The 23,098-nt window shown below is 38.1% G+C and overlaps 1 protein-coding gene and 1 long non-coding RNA gene across 5 annotated transcripts; both read right to left on the bottom strand.

The window, feature by feature from the left end:
• Positions 1–6,166: 6,166 nt before the first annotated feature.
• LOC141629036 (uncharacterized) lies at positions 6,167–6,946 on the bottom strand. The gene has a single exon (XM_074442111.1). The coding sequence runs from the start codon at positions 6,944–6,946 to the stop codon at positions 6,167–6,169; it is 780 nt and encodes a 259-aa protein (XP_074298212.1).
• Positions 6,947–10,014: 3,068 nt separating this feature from the next.
• On the bottom strand, positions 10,015–13,229 carry LOC141626737 (uncharacterized). Of its 4 annotated transcripts, none has more exons than XR_012536327.1 (8): positions 12,913–13,229; positions 12,746–12,793; positions 12,415–12,535; positions 11,964–12,056; positions 11,514–11,586; positions 11,302–11,377; positions 11,196–11,218; positions 10,015–10,276 (listed from the first exon to the last, which is right to left on the bottom strand). It is a non-coding gene; the product is annotated as an uncharacterized LOC141626737 (long non-coding RNA). The 4 variants fall into 4 exon arrangements; XR_012536326.1 differs by having other exon boundaries at positions 11,514–11,581; positions 12,746–12,814; positions 12,913–13,104; XR_012536328.1 differs by having other exon boundaries at positions 12,884–13,071.
• Positions 13,230–23,098: the final 9,869 nt, after the last annotated feature.

Raw genomic sequence — 23,098 nt, 5'->3', positions numbered from 1 at the left:
GTTGAGCCAAACGGTGAAATTGTGGATATAAAGCATTGGCCTCATATTGGCGGAGGGGCATGTCTTGAAGGATCCCTTTCACAAAATCATCTCGAGGAAGGATGAAGGGATTAGGGTGATTGTATGGTTGATATTGGAAGGGATATGGCGGTATCATAATCTTTTCATTTTCATTTCTTTGTGGCTCATGTTGTTGTTGTGTTGGAGGTGGTGCTTGATTGGTTTGATTTGGGTTTGTGGGGACGAGATAAGATGGGATTGGGGAAATGGGGGCCTCTTCTTAGTGAAATTCTTGGCAAACCATTCATTGGTAAGTAAATAGGGTTGCTCCCATTGGTGATCCATTTGATTCTCTTTTCAAAACCCTCATGGGTTATACAATGATGTTGTACAAGAATTAGCTCCTCATTAATTCTTGTATTTCCCGGAAGTGGAGTATACTCATTGTTTTCATTGAACCTCGGGTTGAAGTGCTTTGCAAGTCTTGTGATGAGTCCTCCATTGACAATATGCTTCATACCATCATCGTCCCCATTTCGAAATTTTGCCCATTTCTCAAGGAGAACAAGCGGTGCATTGAAATGATATCCACTTCTCCCTTGGATCTCAAGATATGATTCCGTGAATACGAGATCAAGCTCATTCACAATCGCCGGATCTCGGCGTGCAAGAATAGTTTCGGATAAGAATCGGTAAGTGAGCCTTAGAATGGGGTTTTGGATGTGAAAGGCCAAACATTCCTTGATATACAAAAAATCTCGACCGGTCATGGCTCTCCACATTGATGCTACACTATACTTCTTTGGTCTTGATGTTCGGGTAGGCGAAACATCTAAACCGAGCACAGTTGCAAACCCAACAAGAGTCATCATCCTTGTTACATTTTCCAATCTAAACTCTATGCAAATTGTCTTGTTCAAAGTAGTAATCTTTAAGAAACTTAAGAACTTAAGAACTCAAGGACAAGTGACCGATAGGTTCGTTCATGCGTATGGAACAAAGTAGAAAGACCAAATAACTCAAACAGGGCTATATTTTTCGGTTACTTGTCGTTAGGAGCACCTAGACCAAAACAATATTTATAACTTCACAAACTACTCTACTATTAGTAAAGAGGTAAGTAAAGGTCGGATCCCAAGGGACGGGTATTGATGTAGGATTTTCGATTGCAAGTAGTGGTGTCTAAGGTTGTCACAATTTGGGTTGAGATAAGAAGAACACTATACTAAATAACAATGTAAATGAACAAGCAAGATGATTAAGATGAGATGTAGACAATTGATTAAAAGCACTAGGGTGTCATGGGTTCATAGGGGATTCATGGGATTTGATCATACAAACATGTTTTCAACTAGATGCAAGCAATTATTGTTGTGATGGGATCGAGTTAGTGTATATCTTACAATCCCTAGGAAGGTTTGGGTCCTGGAGCCGAATCGATTAGATTGTACAATACCTACAAGTCGACTTAATCCTCCCTATCCAACAATATGCATGGTCTAATGAGACTTGAGTTGGTTTATGTCTTACAAGTCTCATTGAAAAGATAAATGATGGGTAAAAAATGCAAGGATTCATAGGCTTGCATTTCATCAAACATAACATGTGCATAAGTTAAAATCACAACAAGCAAGAAAATTAATTATGAAAGCATATTAGATTAAGCATGAATCAATCCCCATGTTGGTTTCCTCTAATTCCCCATTAACCCTAGTTAAGGAAACTACTCACTCATTATCAAGTTTAACATGCAAACAAGGTTGTCAATTATATTAACAAAGCAAAACATGATGAGTAAATGAAGATGATTAAAAATAATTAAAAAGGGATTAAGAGAATTATACCTAATGATGATTCCAAAATAATAAGCAAAGAATAATAGAAGTACTTGATGAATGATTGGAAGGTTGTCAATCCTCCAAATAAACCCCAAATAATCTTCAATTACCCAAAATAAATGATGAACAACAGAGAAATTAAGGAAATAAGATTTGTATTAATGCCTAACTAAAAGTTGATTAAAAGATTAAAGAGAGATTAGAAGAACATAAATTATATTAAGGATTAATGTCAATCTAATTAGTACAATGGGGTATTTATAGTGGGGATTGACACTAGTAGAAAAACCCCATACGGCGGCGGTCATAAATGACCTTTTGTGGCGGTTTTTAGAGGTTTAAGGTTCGTCGTATATCGCGGCGTCGTATAAACTTCACGACGGTTTTTTATGTTTGTACAACCGCCGCTAAAGCTCTCATATTGTGGCGGTTGTTATAAAAATCGTCGTTATTGACTTATATAAAACGACCGTTGTTAAACAAGAACCGTCACTATAACTCATCTACACTGGCGGTTATTGTTTGAAAACCGCCACCATAGGTATTTCAATAATATCTTTGTACCACAACCCACCACTACATGTTCTCTATAATGTCAGTTGTAAATACAGAACCGTCGTGAAAGGTTAGTATAATGTCGGTTGTTGTTAAAGAACCGCCATAATAGGCAAACCTATAGTGGCGTTTCTAACTCGAGAACCGCCACCATAGAAATATTGCCATCTAAATTTCTGCAACGTCCTATAAATTTGACAATCCAAATATCGAAATGAACAAACAATACATACACAAGAATGCAACCAACTACCAAAAACCTTGCATATCATCTAGGAGAACAATAATGTCGGTATTCAAAAATTATACATCCAAGTGTATAAATAATTACATACACAGCTTAGTTTTTTTTTGGGCAAGCGGAAATAAAGGTTCCTAACACTCCCTCATAGCCCTTTTAGCCAGGGTATAAGCTCTTCTGTTAAGGTTCCTGTGAACAAAACTAAAACATAAACAATGAAAACTTGCTGAGATAGATGCAATCTCTCCCATGATGCCTTTAATGTGGTGATGATTGCTTTCCTTTCCTGCCCATTGCTGTAACAGGCTAAGACAGTGCGAGGAAACTTCTAATTGAAGGATACCCTGAGCCTTAGCCCATTCCATCACCTTTAGAACCCCCAATAGCCTTCGCTTGAAGCGGTGATTCTGAACGCCCCTTCATTTTTCCTTCAAAGAGCGGACCCCCTACCTCTCCAAAAACAGCCCAACCAAAAGCAGCAAGACCCTACACTTCCCAGCTTGCATCCACCAGAACCCTCATTCTAGGACAAGGGCCAAAGGGGCCTATAAGGAAAATATGGTGACCATCCTTAATACGTTTTATCTCATTGTCAAGATCCTGTGACCCTTGCGAACTATTTTGCCACTCTGCTCTACCCCCTTCATTCTTCTCAGGTTCCTTCATGGCCAATGAGGCCAAACTATTTAGCTGTTTAAAGAACACTTTTTGTATAAAACTTTCACCTCTAAATATAAAAATTGTTGCGCAGCGTCCAAATACTATTTAAGGTAGCTAAAAAGTGTGTTATGCTGCGAGAACTTTGCTCATGACCCTTAAGATAGGTAATCCAATTAATAATCCACTCACTTATTTCCAAGGAGTTATTTTGATCCGTTCTAATGCCTAATACTCAACCAAACCAAATTCTTGAAGAAACGTCGCAGTCCCTGAATAAGTGTTCCAGTGATTCGACTTCTCTAATTCCATTACTGCACATGGTGCAGAATGGGTCCTATCCAAAGTTTCTCTTTATAAACTCACTCCCGATTGGAATAGAACTAGTGATGATCTTCCATAGCAAAATTTTCCAAGACTGAGGTCCTGGGAGCTTCTAGAGAGTGGTTTTACAGAACCGTTTCTTCTTTTTATTTATCATTTCCTTATCCTTCAAGGACCCCCTTTTTATCAAAGAATTCCCAAAAGATCGCCCCGTAACCACTTTTGACAGTGTAGCTTCCTTCATTTGAATAAGGCCGAAAAACATCATCTTGGGTCCTAGAGGAAATAAGCGGGGTCGCCAAAATATTTTCCACACTATCCTATTTAAAAATCAACCGAACCATCCCTTCATTCCATCCTCCCCCATTATGACACGGATCCTTAACCCGTAAATCCTTCATGAAACTAAAGCCCTCGTCAAGTAAACTATCAACAGGATCCGGTATTCCTCCATCAACCCACCGTGTACTCCAAACATTAAGATTTGAGTCAATACCAGGCTTCCAGGCAATGTTCTCCAGGACAAAAGCTAAACCATAATTTATGCTTCGTACTCCCCATGACATGTTCCCTTTACTTTTCGCTTATAGACCTTCCACAATTTTTTCCCGACCAAATATCTTTTCTCTAAACACACGGCAAAACAGTGATTTGTCTTCATTATTGACCAATCTCCAGACATGCTTAGCTAGAAAAGCGCGATTCAAGCACTCAATATTGCGAATACCCAGGCCGCCCTCCCTCTTAGGAAGACTACTGAAGATCCCACTACACCAGTGCATAGACTTTCCTGATCTGAAACCCGCCCACCAAAAATGTGACAACAGTGTATTTATCTTCATTGTCACACTTACCGGTATTTTGAATACCGATAGAAAGAAATTTGACAGATTTGATCAGACGGATAAGATCAAAGTTAATCTCCCGGCCGGTGACAGGAAAAGGCCATTCCAAGAGGAGATTCGCTACAGCACATTTTCCATAAGGCCCTTAAAGATATCCTTTTTTGATTCTTGAAACTCATTAGGAAGGCCCAAGTACTTTCCAAAGCCTTTATTATTCTTTATTCTGAAAGCTTTAAGACACATTCTAACTCTTCTCAGATTTATATTCGGACTAAAGATAATACCTGACTTTTCATCATTAATTACTTGTCCCGATGCACTGCAGTAATTTTTTAGTAAACGCCTTAGTTGAACAGCAGACCGACCCTTGTCCTCAATAAAGAAAATCGAATCATCCGCGAAGAGGAGGTGCGTTAAAGGAACAACCCCTTTACATATTTTTATCCCTCAAACCTTCCCTTCCCATTGCGCTTGCTCTCCCCTGCTAAATAGAACTTCCATGCACAAGATAAAAAGATAAGGTGACAAAGGGTCTCCTTGGCGTAACCCACATAGTGGTTTAAATTGTTGAAGTGGGGACCCATTAAACAATACCTCATAAGAAACCGTCGTAACACAACTCATCACAAGAGAAATGAACTTTTCTGGAAATCCAAACTTCGTAAGCACTACCTGCAGAAAATCCCATTTCACCCGATCATAAGCCTTACTCATGTCCACCTTAAAAGCAGTCATCCCCACTTTTCCTGTTTTATGTGTATTAATCTTATGAATTGCTTCATGGGCCAGTAGAATATTATCCGTTATGTTTCTTCCTTCTATGAACGCGTTCTGTTACTCACCTACTAAATAACCCATCACCTTTTGCATTCTGTTTGTAATACATTTTGATACAATCCGCATAAAAACATTGCAAAGACTAATAGGTCTATAATATTTTACCTCCTCCGGGTTTTCACACTTTGGAATTAGGGCAATGAAAGTCCTATTCAATTCCTGAAGAACCATCCCCGAATTTAGAGTAGATAAGACCGCTTTTATGAAATCCTTCTTAATTATGTGCCAACACTTTTGATAGAAAATCGCCGGAATACCATCCGGGCCAGGAGATTTCAATGGTCCCATCTGAAAAACCACCTTCTGAACTTCCTTCCCAGTAAAGGGTTTTCCCATTGCATCCGCATCAGCACTGGATACCCTAATTCTAAGGGAATTAAGGATATCCGAATAAATATTATCACTGGGTGTGGTTCGGGAATGGGTGGTCGAAGAATACAATTTTTTTGAAGAAATTTTGAAAAACATCAATAACCTCTCCTGTATCATAGCACCATGATCCATTCACTTTCCTCACCCCCAGAATAAAATTTCTCCCCGCCCGGCCTTTAACCCAATTGAAAAAAATACTTCGTACATGTATCCCCATCGACCATCCATTTAATTTTTGCTCTTTGTCTCTAATATAATGCCGCAGCGGTTGCGAAATCACGAACTTCTTCATTAGTCCGAGAGTAATCTTTGTCATTTCCATCATTAATTGCCACCTCCATTCCATGTTCAAGTTTTTTAGTTAAACTCCTCCCATTTCCCATTCTATTCCTTCCTCTTATCCAGTGTCCATTTCTTAACCATCCCCCGTACCCGTGCAAGCTTCCGAACAACACAAAAAGTAGAAGATCCCTTATCCTGTATATACCATGCATCCCTTATAGTCTGGATACACTCCATATGATCCAATGCCCAAGCATCAAGTCGGTAAGGCCTTTTGTTCGAATTTTTGTAAGGTTCAAATTCACTTCTATTGGAGCGTGATCAGAAATTTGGATTGGGTAGTGTTTGATACCAGTATCCGGGAAAACAGAAAACCAATCCTTTGAGCCTAACGCCTTATCAATACGCTCATAGACTCTCTTTTTGCCTTTCCTATTGTTGCACCAAGTAAACCTCGGACCCTTAAAAGGTATGTCCAAGAGCTCATTCCTTACCTTCCAATTATGAAAATCATAGGCTCCTGGAATCCGATGTTTGTTTACGCTAAACTTATCACACGAGAACTCAACTTGATTAAAGTCTCCAATAATAAGGTATGGGTGATTCAACCTTCCCAAACAATCTTCTAACTCCAATAAAACCGACTTTCTCGAAGAAATATCCGGTGCACCATAAAACAAGACAAGGTACCATAAACACCCGTTATATTTTTCAACTAGTAAAACAACAAAATGATTACACGAAACAACGAAGCTCATCCTAGCTTCCTTTTTCCATCCAACCCAAAGACCACCGGCCGCCCCATACGCATCAACCCCGGTGGCCTCTCCAAAACCAAACGACCTAAATAAAGGACTTATTGTGCTTACATTACTTTTAGTTTCGATAAGGAAAATAAAATCATAAAACTTAGTACTAATAAGCGCTCTAATCTTAGGAACTGTACGGGAGAGCACATTATTAAGTTCCCTACAATTCCAAATTAAGCCACTCATGACAATAAAGGAGGTTGTGTTGGCCCAACCTCCGTAAAGCCCTTGTTATAGTTCACAGAAGAGGAGCCACTGGACTCCTCCAAATCCTCATCATCCACTTGAATATGGAAACCATAAGTCCTCCCCTGCCCCTGCTTTTCATGAATTCCCTCCCCCCATCATCCTTTCTTCATCAGAGACTCCAGATACTTCTTTGCCTTCCCAACAGAGCCAACCTCTTCAGCAAGGACCAGATTTTCAGACACTTGAGTGCAGCATTTCCTCTTCCTAGCCCTTCCAATGACATCCTTAAAACTCTTCATCATTTCAGCCTTGTGATAAACATCAACCAGCCCCATATAGCCATCAGAGAAGCTCTGGACTGGAATGTTAGTAATCAGTTTTGACAGATTACCCACAGCAGGAATGTAAAAAAGCCTCTCATCCTTATACAGACCATCTTCGCCATTCACATCCTTACTAACCCCCCTGTCCACATCAACTTCAGCCTCCCTCCCTAACACCTCCACTGGCAGAGCAAAATAAGGTCCAATCAACAGCTTTTTTCCTTCTTCACAATTGCAATTGATGACAGAAGATGCTTCAAATCTTTCCCCCTCCCCCTACAGTAGGGATAACAGCAGCAGTAGCAATAGACTCTCCTGAGTTATCAGAAGATGAAATCAGGTTTATAGCTTGACTGTTATGGAACTCAGAGGACTCATGTGAGTCAGTATCCCAATTGATGCTGCTAAGTGGTGATGATGGTTCTTGACTTGCATCCTCAGTGTCAGAGTCACTAATGAAAATGATTTCATTCATAAACTGATCAATTTGAGCTTCAATACCATAAGCCAAATTTTGTTCTTGAGTTGGAGTTTGATCCTGGTGATGCTGCTGCTGAGCTTGATCAGAAGCAACATTAACCACATGAACAGTTGTACCATCAGAGTAATGGTAAATAATTGGAAGCCCTTGTGGAGGTGTATCAAAAGTTTGGTTAAATCCCCTATTGTCATCATCCATGCTAGCCCACTCCGTATCCCCCTCAACTCTATTTAAAATCTCTTCCTGAATCCGTTGATCATGATCCAAAACCCCACTCAAACTCCCTTGACCCGCATAAATCAGATAAGGGTCATTCTGTTGCACTTGATTCAACAAACCTCTCTGTTCAGTAGATAACTCCCCCTGAGCTTCAAAATTTTCCTCTGCACTATGAAAATCCTCATCTGGAGTCTCTCCCCCTCCCAGCCAGCCTCCAGTTCCAGGGGTAATAACAGCCGCCCCTTGACCACTACTAACTGTTCCATTACCAGCTGTGAGATGCTCACCCCCACGACCATCATATTATTGTTGTTCTTGCCCCCCCTCCCCCCCTTCTCCACATCTCCCCCTTGGTGAACAGCCAAGCCATTATCATGCCCCTCTTGCATAACACCTGTCACCTGAGCTTCACTCATTTCCACATCTCCATTATCATTCTGCTCATTACCCAAATTCCCATTGCCCTCACCTTGCCCCACCTGAAAAACCACAGGTCCTGCAAATGGTTGTGCAGTGACATCAAAGGTCATTCCAGGTAGTACCCTTCCCCCCGGTGTAATTCCTAAATCAAAATCAAAAACTCTTTTGGGCGATCTTTCCCTTTGCCCATTGTTTAGAACCCTCCCATTCCTGAGACGAATCCTAGAGCTAACATATCTCGTAGTAGGAAGAGTGGCCCTAAGATCCATATTAAACATTGTATGATTACTACTTGCTTGGAAAATAACAAAACCCCTCTCCTCAGACCTGTCTAACATACCATTAATGCTAGACACAATAGTCGTAATTCCTTCCCTACATTATGATCCTTTATTCCCTACTTTTCCACATCTTATACAATATTTAAAGATTTCTTCATACCTAAACTGGACCCAAAGTAAATGTCCCGCTTCCATGGCCAGGAAAAAACCAGGCATCAAACGCTCATTGAGTTTTACACACACTTTCACCCTTAGAAAATCATTCTCAGGAATTACTTCAAAAGGTTCAACTGAAAAACGATGGCTTAGAAGCTTACCCGCAACAGCAGCCATATCCATAGTAAGATACTCAAAAGGTAAACCGCATACCCTAACCCAGACTTCAGCAAAAGGAAACCTCACAGTACGTGGGACAGTATTCGGGAACCACCTGGCGAAAACCATCACAACTCCATCTATGGTAGCAGTACTCCTTTCCAACAGTCCTTCCTTATCCTCAACATCATCACAGTGGATAACATAGATTTCTCCCATCCTAAAAGCCCTTACCCTGTCTTTAGTACTCCATTTCCTACTAATAACATCATTCACCTTTTCAGCCTCAAAAAGTCCACCAGAAAACCCACAATACACTTTTCCCAAAACTCTCTAGATTTCCCCAGATGTGCATGATCAACATTGATCACTCCTCCAGACCTAGAAAACCTCCATAGATTGACATGTAAGGGGTTCATGGGATTAAAATCAGCATTTGGATGCGGTTGATGGAAGTTTTGATGATTGTAGATATTTTGGTGAACATCAGCACCCCCATTTCCACTTCCATTTCCAAAACGTCCAAATTGATTTTCGAACTCCATTTTCTTCTATGGAGGCAGCTTATTAATTTGTTTTTGGAGATAATTTTTATATGATTATTTTGGTTAGTGTTTATTGTTGAGAATGAAGAGTTTGTTTTTGGTGATTTGGACCACCCCATCTGCAGGGATTAAATAGGGGAAATGAAACCCCCAAAAACCCTAATCCCCGAGAGCTCAATCGACACTCCCCAATCCCAGCAAAGGAACTGACACTTCACTTGGAAAGGAAAACCTCGAGCCACCCCAATCAATACCCAATTAAACACCCTGAAAAATAATGATTAAGGAGATAAAAGAAGATTTAATGCATGAATCTAAATGATTTTGGGGATAAAAGGAGACGAAAGGAATTCCCCCTTTTTCAGACTAAAATTAGGATTTCCGACACCCAATTAAATGTGATGTTTTGCAATCATTTGAATTAGGTAGTAGCTGATAAAAGAAGCATGCGAGTACTTTATTGATAATTGAAAGAATATGAAAGGATAAAATGAAAGATTTGTAGAAGAAATTTGGGGTTAAACAAACACCTAACTGAAGAAGTAGGGTGGTTGTTGGGAAAAACGAAGTGCTCTCAAAAGAGAGAAAAGCTCTCACTAGGATTAAGAGAGAGAAAAACTGTTAATATACACAACTTAGTTAATAGACTAATCAATATTACATATTCCCTAAACAGTTGGTAGCCTACACCTCTTTACATCCTCCCATCTCGTCATCCATCACGTCAATTGACACTCTTAAATCTGCAATAATGATACATTTAACAAAATCAATAGTAAGAAAATCAAACTAAACAAGCATTATTAAAATATCCAACGTCTAACTTTACTAAAAAAAATCAACCTAAGAGACTATAAACAGTGAACTAATCCACCCACAATACGTCTGAAAGAATGAATACCAAATTGACTTATTTTTATGATGAGCTTCCCATCATTTGAAAATACATGATGAAAACACACTAAGGCAATCAACATGCCCATAAGCAAACAAGCAGCAATTGTATTCTAATAAACAACTCTTTATCATTGGTAAACCAACCATCCTAAAAAGCATCTCCCGCAAAGTCTAAAGACGTTTAGGCGCTGACGGTGGTTGTAAACTTGTAGGGAAGGGATTGTCGCCTTTGTCGGCTTACTAACTTAAAAGAAAGACCATAGAACGACTATACAAAAGAATTCAGCTTCCATGGTATCTGAACTTGGTTAGATTGACAATAAAAACATCTAACACAAATAATACGGGAAATCCATGATGCCTTAAGCAAAGCCGGGCTACTTGACCAAAACTAGCATTTTATAAGATCAAAAAACAACCTAACACTAATAAACGACCAAATTAAAAAATGAAAGGATCACGTGTCGATTAACCTTAATATTTAGGAGTAACTGACTCCTTGCATTTTTCTATTGCATAGTTTATACAGAATAATTTCATTTCACAGCCAGGAATGGTACTTACTATTTACCATTAAGAAGTTGTAAGCTAAATGTTCCTCTGAAGAATACTAAATTACAATGGAGGTTCAAAACAACATAAGAAATATATGTGAACACATACCATTTTGACAACAATGGGGCAGCTAATTTTAATCACACAAAGATTGAGAAGCATATCAGTATTTTAAGTAGTATTTTAAGTAGTTTTTCTCAAAAAGCATACCTGCGTTTCTCATGCAGGGCTGCCTGAAAATAAACAATAAAACAATATCAAACATCAACTTGTGATAATCCCTAATTTTTCGGAAAATGCATACTTGCTATAGTACCATTTTACTTCCTTCTCAGTATATAACTCAAAACTCAAACTGGGGAATAGCTACGTCGCAAACTCCTTGCCTCGTCCTGCAAAAGTTGATATTTATAAGTATATGTCGTGAAGGCTAACAAACTGACCAGGCCTTGGATTAAGATGCAAGATTTCGCATAGCTTGTTTTCAGGTACTCCATAATAGTCACTACTAAAATTAAGCGGGCTTACCTGATGAAAAATCCAGAAGCAACCATGATGCCAATCAAACCATACCCAAATCCTCCACTTCACCATCCCTAATCTTACAATACAGAGTTACAGACATGACAAGACCAAAATTAGTGCTAAATATGACAAACCAACTTAAATATTACGAAGTATAATGCATGACAATACCTGCTTATAGCAATAAAATTACATCTTGAGCTAATTAAGGCAGAAATCTAACTAAAATTAATGATGGTACCAAAAGAAAAATACTTGATCCGGGCTCTTTAGCACAACTAGGTTGATACCAATTGTAGACTACGTATATTTTCATTATTACTATTAATGATGAATTGATGGTAACCCGAATTGTCACATGCTATATGATTATTTTTGGGGTTATATCAAATGAGTGACATCTTTCGGAAAAATTTGTAATGATAAAATTGTAAATTAGATCATTTAAGTTACCTGCTTATGCTGAGGAAGTGACTGAATGGTCTCTACTTGAGGAAATATACGTCTTCACGATGGATTTGTACCTGTGATAAGGAAAGGTGATACCTTTCCATGTGCAAGATGAACTTTCTTTGTAAGCCAAGGAATAACTAAGCATCCACAATGACAACTAAAAATGACTTTCTGCGTATTAAAAATTAGAAAGTGCTTATCTAAAATGACTTAGCTACAACGAGCTACTGAAGACTAGCCCACAATCTGAATGAATAAAACTATCCTACTGCATGTCAAAATGTTGCATTTTACACTAATGACTTCACAACAGTGATAACATGATAAGAGCAGCGAGCCACAAAAGAGTTCATTTGATCAAACAGTTCATTCCCTTATCTTTGGTGGATTTGAATTATACACTGCAAAAAATAGAGTGAGACATCAGAGTCAAAGACTATTGAGGACTTACGACATCTATCTCTCGAGAAACTGGAGCTGCTGGAATGGTCAGAGGAAGCATCTTCAGCCGATGATATATTACATCACTGGCAGTTTCTTTTCTCTCGGATTCTAATACTTCAATCGCACTCCTGATTTACATAAAAAAAATACTGAGGATCATGCCTCAGATGTCTCATGGTTGGATAGACTCAATTACAATCAACTTGGGGATAATATTACAAGAAACTGAGCAGAAATTAGTGCATAACGAAGCAAAATTGAAGGATAAAACCACATAACTGATAACAATTCAACATGAAATGAATGTAAAGTAGGACGATTTACAGACAAATTGATACCTTATCGCCATCCTAGGATGAATCGGCAAGATCATGAAGCGGTATAACCTAAAACGCAAAACATGTCGACTAATACCTTGATTAAATCAATCAAACTCAATTAGGGTTTATAAATTTGGGGAAAATTGAAAACCTTACTGTGAAAATATAGAGCTTGCACCGCTTACCATGAACAATATGACCGGAGATAAGATGAAATCGATAAAAGGGCGAAACTGATCGCTTTCGTGGGTACATGAGCGCGCTAGTGTGGAGGTTATTGTAAATCGTGATGATTGTGATAGTGAGAGGGGCGATAACAGGTTCTGGGGAGGGAAATTGAGGGCAGGCAGCATATTAGGCTAAAACTTACCATATACGGAGTACCTGGTAATCGAAAGTGAATAGTCAAAGATCAAAAGCGTAGCATTGTTCTTAGCATTTCAATTATCACAATAATGAAGGGGATCAATTAATTACTAGAAAATTCCAAAGGGTTTTAGATATATTTTTGGGACCTTATTCTTTGAGTGGCTATTAAAGTCGGTTCTCATTAAAACCACAAAAACATATGATGGCGTTTTTTTTATTAAAAAGTATTGTCAAGTATTATACCTTTAGCGTCGTTATTAACGTCGGTTGTTAATATGACCACCACAATTGACTTATGGTGGCGTTTCCTATATGAAACCGCCATAAATAGCTACTACTATTACGTTGGTTCTTAATTTAAACTGCCACAATAGTCCTCCTATAACATGAAAATTTCGCTCCCGCCAATTTTATGGGCTTTTTACGTCGTTTCTATTAGAACCGCCACGATAAATACGTCACGACAGGGGTTTTTTCTACTAGTGTTAGGTACATAAATTAGGGTTACTAAGGGCTTAAATGATGATTAAGACCCTTAAGAAAAGTTGAGGAAATGCTACTCTCGAAGAAAGATGCGAGTCTCCTTTTTGCTAGTCTTTCAGAAATATGCGCATCCCGAGTAGAACAAGGAGAAGGCTTGCTGTACTGGATGACAATCCGAGCGGCCAAGGGGTCAGGACAAGCGGATTGTGGGGGTTGGACACGAGCGAACTGGAAGGTGGGACGCTCGGATTGTGGAGGTGTTAGACGAGCGGGCAGGCTGAAGGGACGCTCGGATTGTGGAGGTTGGACAAGCGTCCCGATGCTACGACGGGCGGTTCTAGTTCAACAAGCTTTTTTCTTCTTTTCTTCTTCCAACAATCCTCAAGGATCTTGTCGGAGATGTAAGGATCGTCTTCATCATTGCCCATTATTTACAAAGGCCTTCTAGTCTTTTCTTCACTTTTATGCTTGGTCATTAGATTCGATCAATTTAGCTCCATTTTGCCATTAAAATGCAAGGTTTGCACTCCTCTCCTACCAAGGAAACAAAACCTCAAAGAATATGCAAAACAAAGGACTAAAGATAGTAAATGACCCAATTATGCACTAAAAAACATAGGAACGAGGCTAATTCGGGGGACTAAATACGCTTAACTATTGGTCACATCAGTAAGACAGTATGTGCCTCTCGGTACGCTACGTATCAGTGAACTGAGTAAAATACGGAACACCATGCTAATAAACAGAATAAAGGTATGTATATACAATAATAAATGTTTTAGCTGAAATTAAGTTTGATATGTGTATTAGCCGAAACACTTATACCAACTATGCTCATCATATATGCAGTTAGCTTACGTTGTCCCCGAAAAGTATGATAAGTACCTAAAAAAAGACAGGGGAAGCCTTCAGATCTTGGAAGTTAAAGATTGCTGAGAACCACTTGTTCAACAATGAAACCGGGGAGATGAACAAGAAATGACCAAAAAAGAAGTATTTGTATGTCAGTCAGGACCATTGGGATAGCTATATCGCTTATAGGCAGTCTGACAAGTTGAAGGTAACTTAATAATAATAAGTAAAGAAGTATACTTAGTTTAGTGTTTGGTCATGCTTACGTTTCTTGATACAATTTATTTGATGAAGGCTATGAGTGAGAGGAACAAGGCGAACATTTCAAAGAAAAAGACCGTCTTTTACGGCTCCCGAGGTGGTTATGGATTGATTAAGATGAAACTTGTAAGTACATAATTCTTATAGTATTAGACTATTAGATGTTTTAGTCGGATGTTATATATGTTCATAGTAATCATACATATTTTAAGAGGATATCAATGTGATGAATGAATTGTAGGCAAAGCTTGGAAAATTCAATCGTCATGACGCTTGGGTGGAAGGTCACACTCCTAAGAATGGAAAGACAGAAACTGAATATGATAAGGACATCAAAGAGAAAATTGTATGTTTGAATAAATATGTCACTCCTACCACTGGTGGTCGGAGTTATATAATTGTGAGTTGCTTAATGGTTTTATGTGTATGTAGAGGATCTGTGAGAAGGAGGTACAGGAAGAAAAATAGAAACCTCAAGGACGTGATGACATTATTACTAGGGCAATCGGCAAAGCAGAGCATCCAGGTCGTGTGAGAGGGGTATCGACGCATGTTGGTATCACTAAGTATTTTGGGAAAACTACTCGAAGGATGATGAGTGGCGATGATTCCAAGACGGTAACTGTATAAATACTGTATTTGAACCAACATAATTTATAACTATATATGCTGACATTAATTTCTACTACGCAACTATAGAAAATAGCCAGGTTGATGGTGAGAATGTTGGAAACTGGGGAAAAACCATCAGAAAAAGATTTGGATATGGTTCAAGAAGTCATAAAGGAAGCAGAGGAGGAGGAGGAGGAGGAGGAGGAGGAGGAGGAGGAGGGGGAGGAGGAAAAAGAGGTAATAATATTTATATGTCTTATATACAGTGTGTTATATGATTTGTAAAATCAGTACGTGTTATATGGACAAGTGTTAATGTACAGGAAGTCGAGGATGACATGGAAAGGGAGAATGAAATGGCAAAGGAGACTGAGGTGGGAGCCGAGGATCGATAACAGGCAGTTGAAGAGGAAGAGGAAGCCAGGAAGGCTGTGACACAGGATGAGGTGGAGGTAGTTGATGATCAGATGTTCTTCTCAACACCGAAAAAGGTAATAGCTGCTAGTTTATAATTATTCATATCACACGTTTTTTACTTATGAAATTTATTAAAGGTAGTGAATGTATGTGTACTAATTGATTAAAGCTGTCATGAAGGGCGATTGCAAGGTGGCTTGTCGTCTATTCTATTTATAGGGAAAACAGAAAGTTGTTGTTGCCAGGGGATACGTGTTCAATTACGACCAACTTCAACAAGTTAAGGTTCATGGTATACCCCTTCGTGACAAATGCAGGAAAGTGGAAGTATCCCAATTATATAAACACAAGTATGGGGAAGTAAAAGTACCATTTTCTAATAAGGAGGTCGGTTATTTGAAAGAAGCTCTAAGCTCTTATGTGCAATGGTCTGACAACCTCATCAATGTTATCATCCCCGAGGTACCTATATGCAGACGTTAATTATTACTTGTTCTTTAAATATATTAGGGTACAAATATTAACATATCGTAAGTACTTTAATCTTTATATTTGCAGAAGTTAAGCAAAGCCATGATGGCAGCTAAAGCAATTACTACTACATCAACGGACAAGGTCACCGAAAGGACTACGTCTTCCCCCCAAAACAAAACCACAGTACATACAATATAAGCCAGCTACGAAAGTTGTTGCAGTCAAGCCTACTTATGATTCTTATTATGAATCGCGTGAATATAAGAACAAAAATGAAAACTACTTCGCTGAAGGCTTTACACAACCTGGCTGTAAAGAGGTCACCTAGAGGGGATGTAGTCATGATTAACATTGAAGAGGAAATTATGGGCGCAGCTGATATAGCCATACTGGACCCAAAGCAACTGATGGAATTTGTCCACCTAGACAATTTAGATGTTGTTCACATTTTGATTTGGATGAAGTAAGTTTTATTAATAAAACTATTTAGTCATTTCTATTTACGAATAATGATGTTTGTTTAAATTATCAATTACAATAACATTCTCTGTTCCATGTGACGTAGTAGGTACCTGAATAATTAGTTCGCTGAGTAGAAGGTCTCAATTCACGCCTACAGATTCTTGAGTCCTAAGGCGTTCTCTGTGCACAAAATTTCATACGAAGAACAAATCAATAGTATTACTCGTCGGTTGATGTCGACCAAAAAACTATGCCTTGCCCCCCTACCATGAGAATATCTATGTATAGTACGTGATTATTATAATGAATCACGGTTCTATAAAATTTATTATTAACATGCTTACTTGCGTATAAATGAACTAACAGTTCAATGTCCCAAATTGAATAGGAAGCATTGGGTTCTACTGGCAATCCAAGTGGAAACAAAAATAGTGTACTGGATTGACTCTCGCGAAGGCAAACCCTCTGACAATTGTGTAAGGATGATAACTGAGTAAGTTTACAACCTTCAATAATGTCATTTGTTATTGTATGACTTGAGCCATATATATGCAATTAATAACGGCATGTGTGTATATTTATGAATTACTGTTTTTGAAGCAAAAAAAAGGATTATGTCCACTTGGGAAATATGAAAGCAACACTGTTCCCAATTTTATCACGCTATTAGTAAGTGTATTCTTATAAATTACTCGTATCATTTAATTAATGTTTATGCGAGAGGTTGATTATCTAATTCGGCTGATTTGTGTGTGATTTATATAATAGTCTCCTAAAGCATCAGACGACAAACAATGCGCCTTTTACGTTTGTCAGTCCATGTGGGAGGTTATCAACGGAAAACTTTCTACCATTCCGATATGGGTTAGTGTGATTTAAAAACTATTTCAGACGTAAATTGAGTTCAATTCTGTATACTTCCATGTATTATATCTATTTCGATTATGTATATTTTGAATTGTAGTTTCCACTAATACTCAACAAAGCCCTAGAATATTCGCCAGAGGACATCACCCAGTTGAGAAATATGTGGGCCAGTTATGTTGTTTCATTAGCGGAGTCTCAATAGTTTGCTCATGCTTTATGTACGTGTATGTATATATAGAGCCCGTGTGTATTGGCTTCTTTTGTTTTTTTGAGGAAGTTGTGTTTTGGCTTTTGATCATCCTGTTTGTACTGTTTTTAAACTGGGTTTAATTGATCACGGGGTGTAATATTTTGATGCAGGATTGAATTTTTGCAGTGCACATGTAACACCCGCGAATTTCCCATTTTGACATTTAAAAATTTATTAAACCGTTTGATTACTTTATTTTATATTTTTGAATTATTCAATTTAATTAATTTTATGTCAAACACGATTTTTATAAAAGTAATATATAAAAGCTCATTTATATAAAAATACGTATTATTAAATTATATTTTTAAGGCATAATTTATATAAGAATATATGTATACGTATTTTTGGTCGGACAATAATAGTGACAATAATAATAATAATTCCCGTCTTAACTTCCATCTAGCTATAAACCGTCACATTTTCACTTGTGAGACTAATCTTTTCTCGACTTATCCTATATCGACAACACACTCACCTACCCTCCTACACCCTACCTCTAAATATCTCCTTTATTTATTATTATATATTTTATATAATTCTTTTATTATTATTTATATATTATTATTATTATTATTATTATTATTATTATTATATATTATTGTTGTTGTTGTATCCCGTGTCCCCACCCCCTCACTTCTTTCCCTTCTTCTTTCCTTTTCTTCCTGCAACAACAACACAAACACAACATACAACCCGTACATCATTGTTGCCGCCTACAAACCCAGATTTCTTCCTCGTCTCTTCACCTTTTCCTCTAATTTTCACACCATCCTCTCCCTCTTTCCTTCGTCATTCTTTCAAGGTAAGAAAGTTGCGGTCTTGTATGAATTTCGTTTTTGACCCGTCTTATAAAGCTTCGGTTTTGCCTCAGTCACTTCCGTTTTCTTGCTCCATGACGAGGGTTTCGAAGACCCTGTATAAGATTGAAGCTTTTGGGACCGTTTATTCGAAGAATAAGGAGCGGCTGAGGTAACGGTGATAGGTTACTCGACAAAAACGTCGAAATTCTGTCTTAAGTGTCGTGTTATGTGTCTTTGTTTGATAAAGTTCCGTTCTTTACACCTTTCCTCATTTGTATGCTCAATTTTTATCTCGCCATTTCTGTCTTTATGCTCGGATTCGCTGGTTGTGTTCATGAAGATATTGTGTCGAGTTTCCGTCTTAAAATAACGTTTGAATCGGACTGTTTTACATGAATTTCGAGCTGGGTTAAGTTAAGTTTGGTGAGTGTTATTCATGTTTAGCTGCGTTTTACTTCCGTCTGAATCCTACTTTATATTCCGTCTGAAAACTGAGCTGGTATGGGCTGTTGATTTCATATTGAAACCGTGACAGGAGGGAGTCCGTGAGACTGTTTTGGGACGGGTGTGTATGAGTGGGCTTTGGCGGGTGTTTGTGGCTGTTCTTGGCTGATTTTGGGAGCGAGAGGGTGGCTGTTTGTGGACGGAACAGGGGCCGTGTGGCTTGTTTCATCACGACTAGCCTGAGCAGTGGCCTACCTCGCCTGGCCAGCAGCCTAGATTAGTCACGGTGGTTGGTAGGGACGTGAGTATGGCTGTCAAAAGTTCACTCTTTGAGTCGTGTATGGTAGTTTGTTTGGCTTCACATGTGTTTGTTTCAATCATTCAAATTTCCGACTCGTGTTTTATGTTACGTGACTCGTTAAATATCGTTCTTGGACATGTTAATTTAATTGGACTTGTCATAATCTTTTACTTGGGATTGACATAATTGATTCGTTGGGCTTGACATAATTCATTTGTTAGGCTTGACATATTATATTTGTTGGGGTTAAAATTATTTATTTGTTGGGCTCATTTGATTTAGTTTGTTCGGCTTACTATGTCGGACTTGGCGGATTCCTCATAATTCAATTATTGGGCTTGTTATATTTTACTAGTTGGACTTGTTGTATTTAAATTATTGGACTTCACATGATAGATTTATTGGGTCTTACATGATCAGATGGTTGGGTTTCACATGATTTAATTGTTGGATTGTAGACGAGTAATATGTTGGATAATATGCCTTGTTTTTGGGCTTAATGTGATTCAGTTACCGGGCTTCTCTTAGTTTGCCTATTGGGTTCATAAGTAAATCATTTGGGCTAGGTCATACTTTATTCCGTAATTTCACATAACGTAAATTACCCACTATCACTTGTTATATTGTATTTAACCTACATGTTAAAGTATGATTTGGAATATTTAATAATAAAATACAAGTATGAAACATTTATTATATATAGGTACTTGTAAGAGTCACATCCTTGATAATGTCTTGTATTGTTCGATTATGAGAGTCTTGGTCCTATCGGATACTAGGGGTGAGCTATAAGCCTTCTAGTTGCGTTATGATTGTCAGAATTGATGTTCCCATCCGTACTTATGGTGAGATGTAAGCCATAAGTATGAATGTGACATTACTGATCCCGTGATATGTGATTCTATCGTGTTTATATTCGCATGATCATTCTTACTCTTATTGTGACTCACGTGTGACGTTTTACATTGTATGATGACTTAACATTCCTTATTTGCCCTTTTGGACCTTTGGTTACGGATATGTGTGCCATGTTTCCAGATTGGGTTATCCTTCCGCCTCTTCGTACCTTTGGTTACGGACTGTGTGCCATGTTTCCGATTTGGGGTTACTCGACCTTTGGTTACGGTCTGTGTGCCATGTTTTGAGTCTTGGATGCGGATAGGTCACCGCATGTCGAATCGGGTGACGTCCATCCCGAGAGTCTGGATCCAGGTTTAGACTAGGACCGTATTATTATCGTCGTCCTACCAGGAGGTTGGAGTCTAGGATGTAGTCTTGTGTGTAGTATCTCGGACATGCTTTAAAGGTAGCCTCTGAGCCGGATACTCCGTCTACACTTTGTGTTGGTCTTACACTTGTGAGTTGTGTCAATATGAGTTGGTTGACTTGATTATTCTATGTCCTTGATTGCATGTTTATTCTAATGTATCATGCCTATTCCATTAAGAAAGTATTATGTCTATCTCATCATGATTATCAATTATAATCTCTTGTTATTTATTGTTCATATATGTTGCATGACCAATATGTTTAATTAAGTGTTTATTTACTTGCATTTTGACATATTGTGGCTGGGAGAACCTTGAGTTACTCCCCACTAACTGTGGTGTTCATGTTTACATGAATGACATGTGGTGAAGATTCTTACGTGGGGAAGACGTGTGGGCTAGCAAGAACTAAACCCTTGGACCTTAGTTTGCTAGTTTATAAACCCTTACCTGTTTATTCGTGGGATATCTTTTCCCCGCTCTCTAGACTTGGGTTGTAATAACCTAAATTTGTCTATGGTTGTATTTGTTTCATTTCATTAGTGGCACCCGCGTGCTAATCTTTAACTAGCAACAAAAAGTTTTAAAAATCTCATGAATTTCCGCTTTAATTTATTAGTTATATTTTCCGCTTTATCGCGGGGTGTCACAGCACAGCTGCTGGAATGCTATTTTCAGCAGTAGCTGAAAAATAGCATTCCAGCAGCTGCTACAAACGCTGCTGAAAAATAGCATTTCAACAGCTGCTAGAACAAGCTAAAATCATTTTAAAAAAAATAATTAAAAACGATAATGGTTAAAAACAACCCGTTGCAAACAATTATTTGACAACGGTTTTATTTAGATAAATAACCGTTGACGTCTTTTCCCTCCCATTCAAACAGCCAAAAATATAAGATAACGAACGATAATAGTTGTCGAGTTCAAAACTTTTACAACGGTTTATTTAAGAAGAACCGTTGTCAAAGTTTCATCAATAAAAATAGATAACGGTTACATACCGTTGTCAATTGATAAATATAACAACGGTTTTGCACGCAATAAAACCGTTGTTAAATTTTGACATTTAATTAAATAAGATAACGAAATAAACCATTATCATATATATTATTTAACAACGGTTTTGGAAGCACTAAACCATTGTCAATAGTAAACTAGGACAACGGGTTTGAAACCGTTATTAAGATTTAATAACGGTTTCTTAAAAGTATACCCGTTGCCATAAACATATTTAACAACAGTTTTATAACGGTTCTTGAGTTGTGATAACGTATTATAGATCCGTTAGTGATGTTATATAATGGTCGCGTGTTTGTACAACCGTGGTATATATTTAACAACAGTCGTTGCAATAACGGTTCCGTGTTTCTATTTAATAATGATAATTGCATTATCTGACCGTTATTGAAGGTCTTATTTGGCGTAGTGGAAACTTAGCGAATGGACCAGGGCACTGTCCATTCTCATCATATTTCCCATAATATTCACCTCCTTTGTCAGATCGGACAATTTTCACCTTTCTGTCTAATTGTCTTTCTACTTCATTAACAAAAACCTCAAGGGTGTGAGCCGATTGAGATTTTTCATTCAACAAATAGACATATCCGTAACGCGAAAAATCGTCAATAAAAGTGATGAAATACTTTTCTCCACCAAATGATGGAACGTCAAAAGGCCCACAAATATCAGTGTGTATAATTTCAAGGAGCTGTGAGCTTCTTGTGGCTGACTTCTTAAGTATGTGTTTTGTGTGCTTTCCTTTAAGTACATGAACCGCCATTTGATCCCCATCAAAGTCTGCATTGAATCCTTTACAAACCCGCGAGCGACACACTTTAATAATTTATGATGATCTAGACATGCGGTAGGGAAGCTCCCTTGAGGGTAAAGCGTTCAAGACAAGACAAGAAAGATAAGGCGCAAAACAGGGCTTATACGCAGCCAAGGAGCGAAGCCATATTTTTGAATTTAAAAGAGAAAGAGCGGTAGATTGCGTAGGCAAGGAGCTGGGGTTTATACCCAAGCCTATCGAGTGAGGAAAAGGTTGATGTTAAGAATTTAAAGCCAAAAAGCCCTCGAGCAAGCAGGGAGCTTGCTTAACAACACAAATCCCAAGATCGGTAAAATCCAAATTTGGTAGGATTTCATTCTTTACTAATCTTTCAATTCTTTCTTTGGATATATGACCCAAACGTTTATGCCACAAGTAGGATGATGATTCGTCAGATAAACCACATTTAATACCAACGTTATGATGCAGGGTCAATATGGTCTCAGCAAAAAGATTATCAAGCTTTAATTTGTATAAACCATCACAAAGAATACCAGAACCAATTAAAGTATTTTGCTTAAATAAACTGAAACATTCATTACCAATATTAAAATAGTATTTATGGAATATTGCCCTGATGGGTAAATACGCGTGGTGGATTGAGAAGAAGACTGACCATCTTTGGGTTAAATGGGTGCACTCTATTTATATTAAACATTCAGCTTGGATTGATTATG

This window comes from Silene latifolia, chromosome Y (assembly GCF_048544455.1).
Source record: "Silene latifolia isolate original U9 population chromosome Y, ASM4854445v1, whole genome shotgun sequence".
Taxonomy (NCBI): domain Eukaryota; kingdom Viridiplantae; phylum Streptophyta; class Magnoliopsida; order Caryophyllales; family Caryophyllaceae; genus Silene; species Silene latifolia.
The sequence above is the reverse complement of the archived record's forward strand: the minus strand, read 5'-3'. Positions and strand labels throughout refer to the sequence as shown.

Excerpts from the sequence above, each read along its gene's own strand:
- LOC141629036 (XM_074442111.1), bottom strand. The coding sequence starts at position 6,946 with ATGAGTGGCTTAATTTGGAATTGTAGGGAACTTAATAATGTGCTCTCC.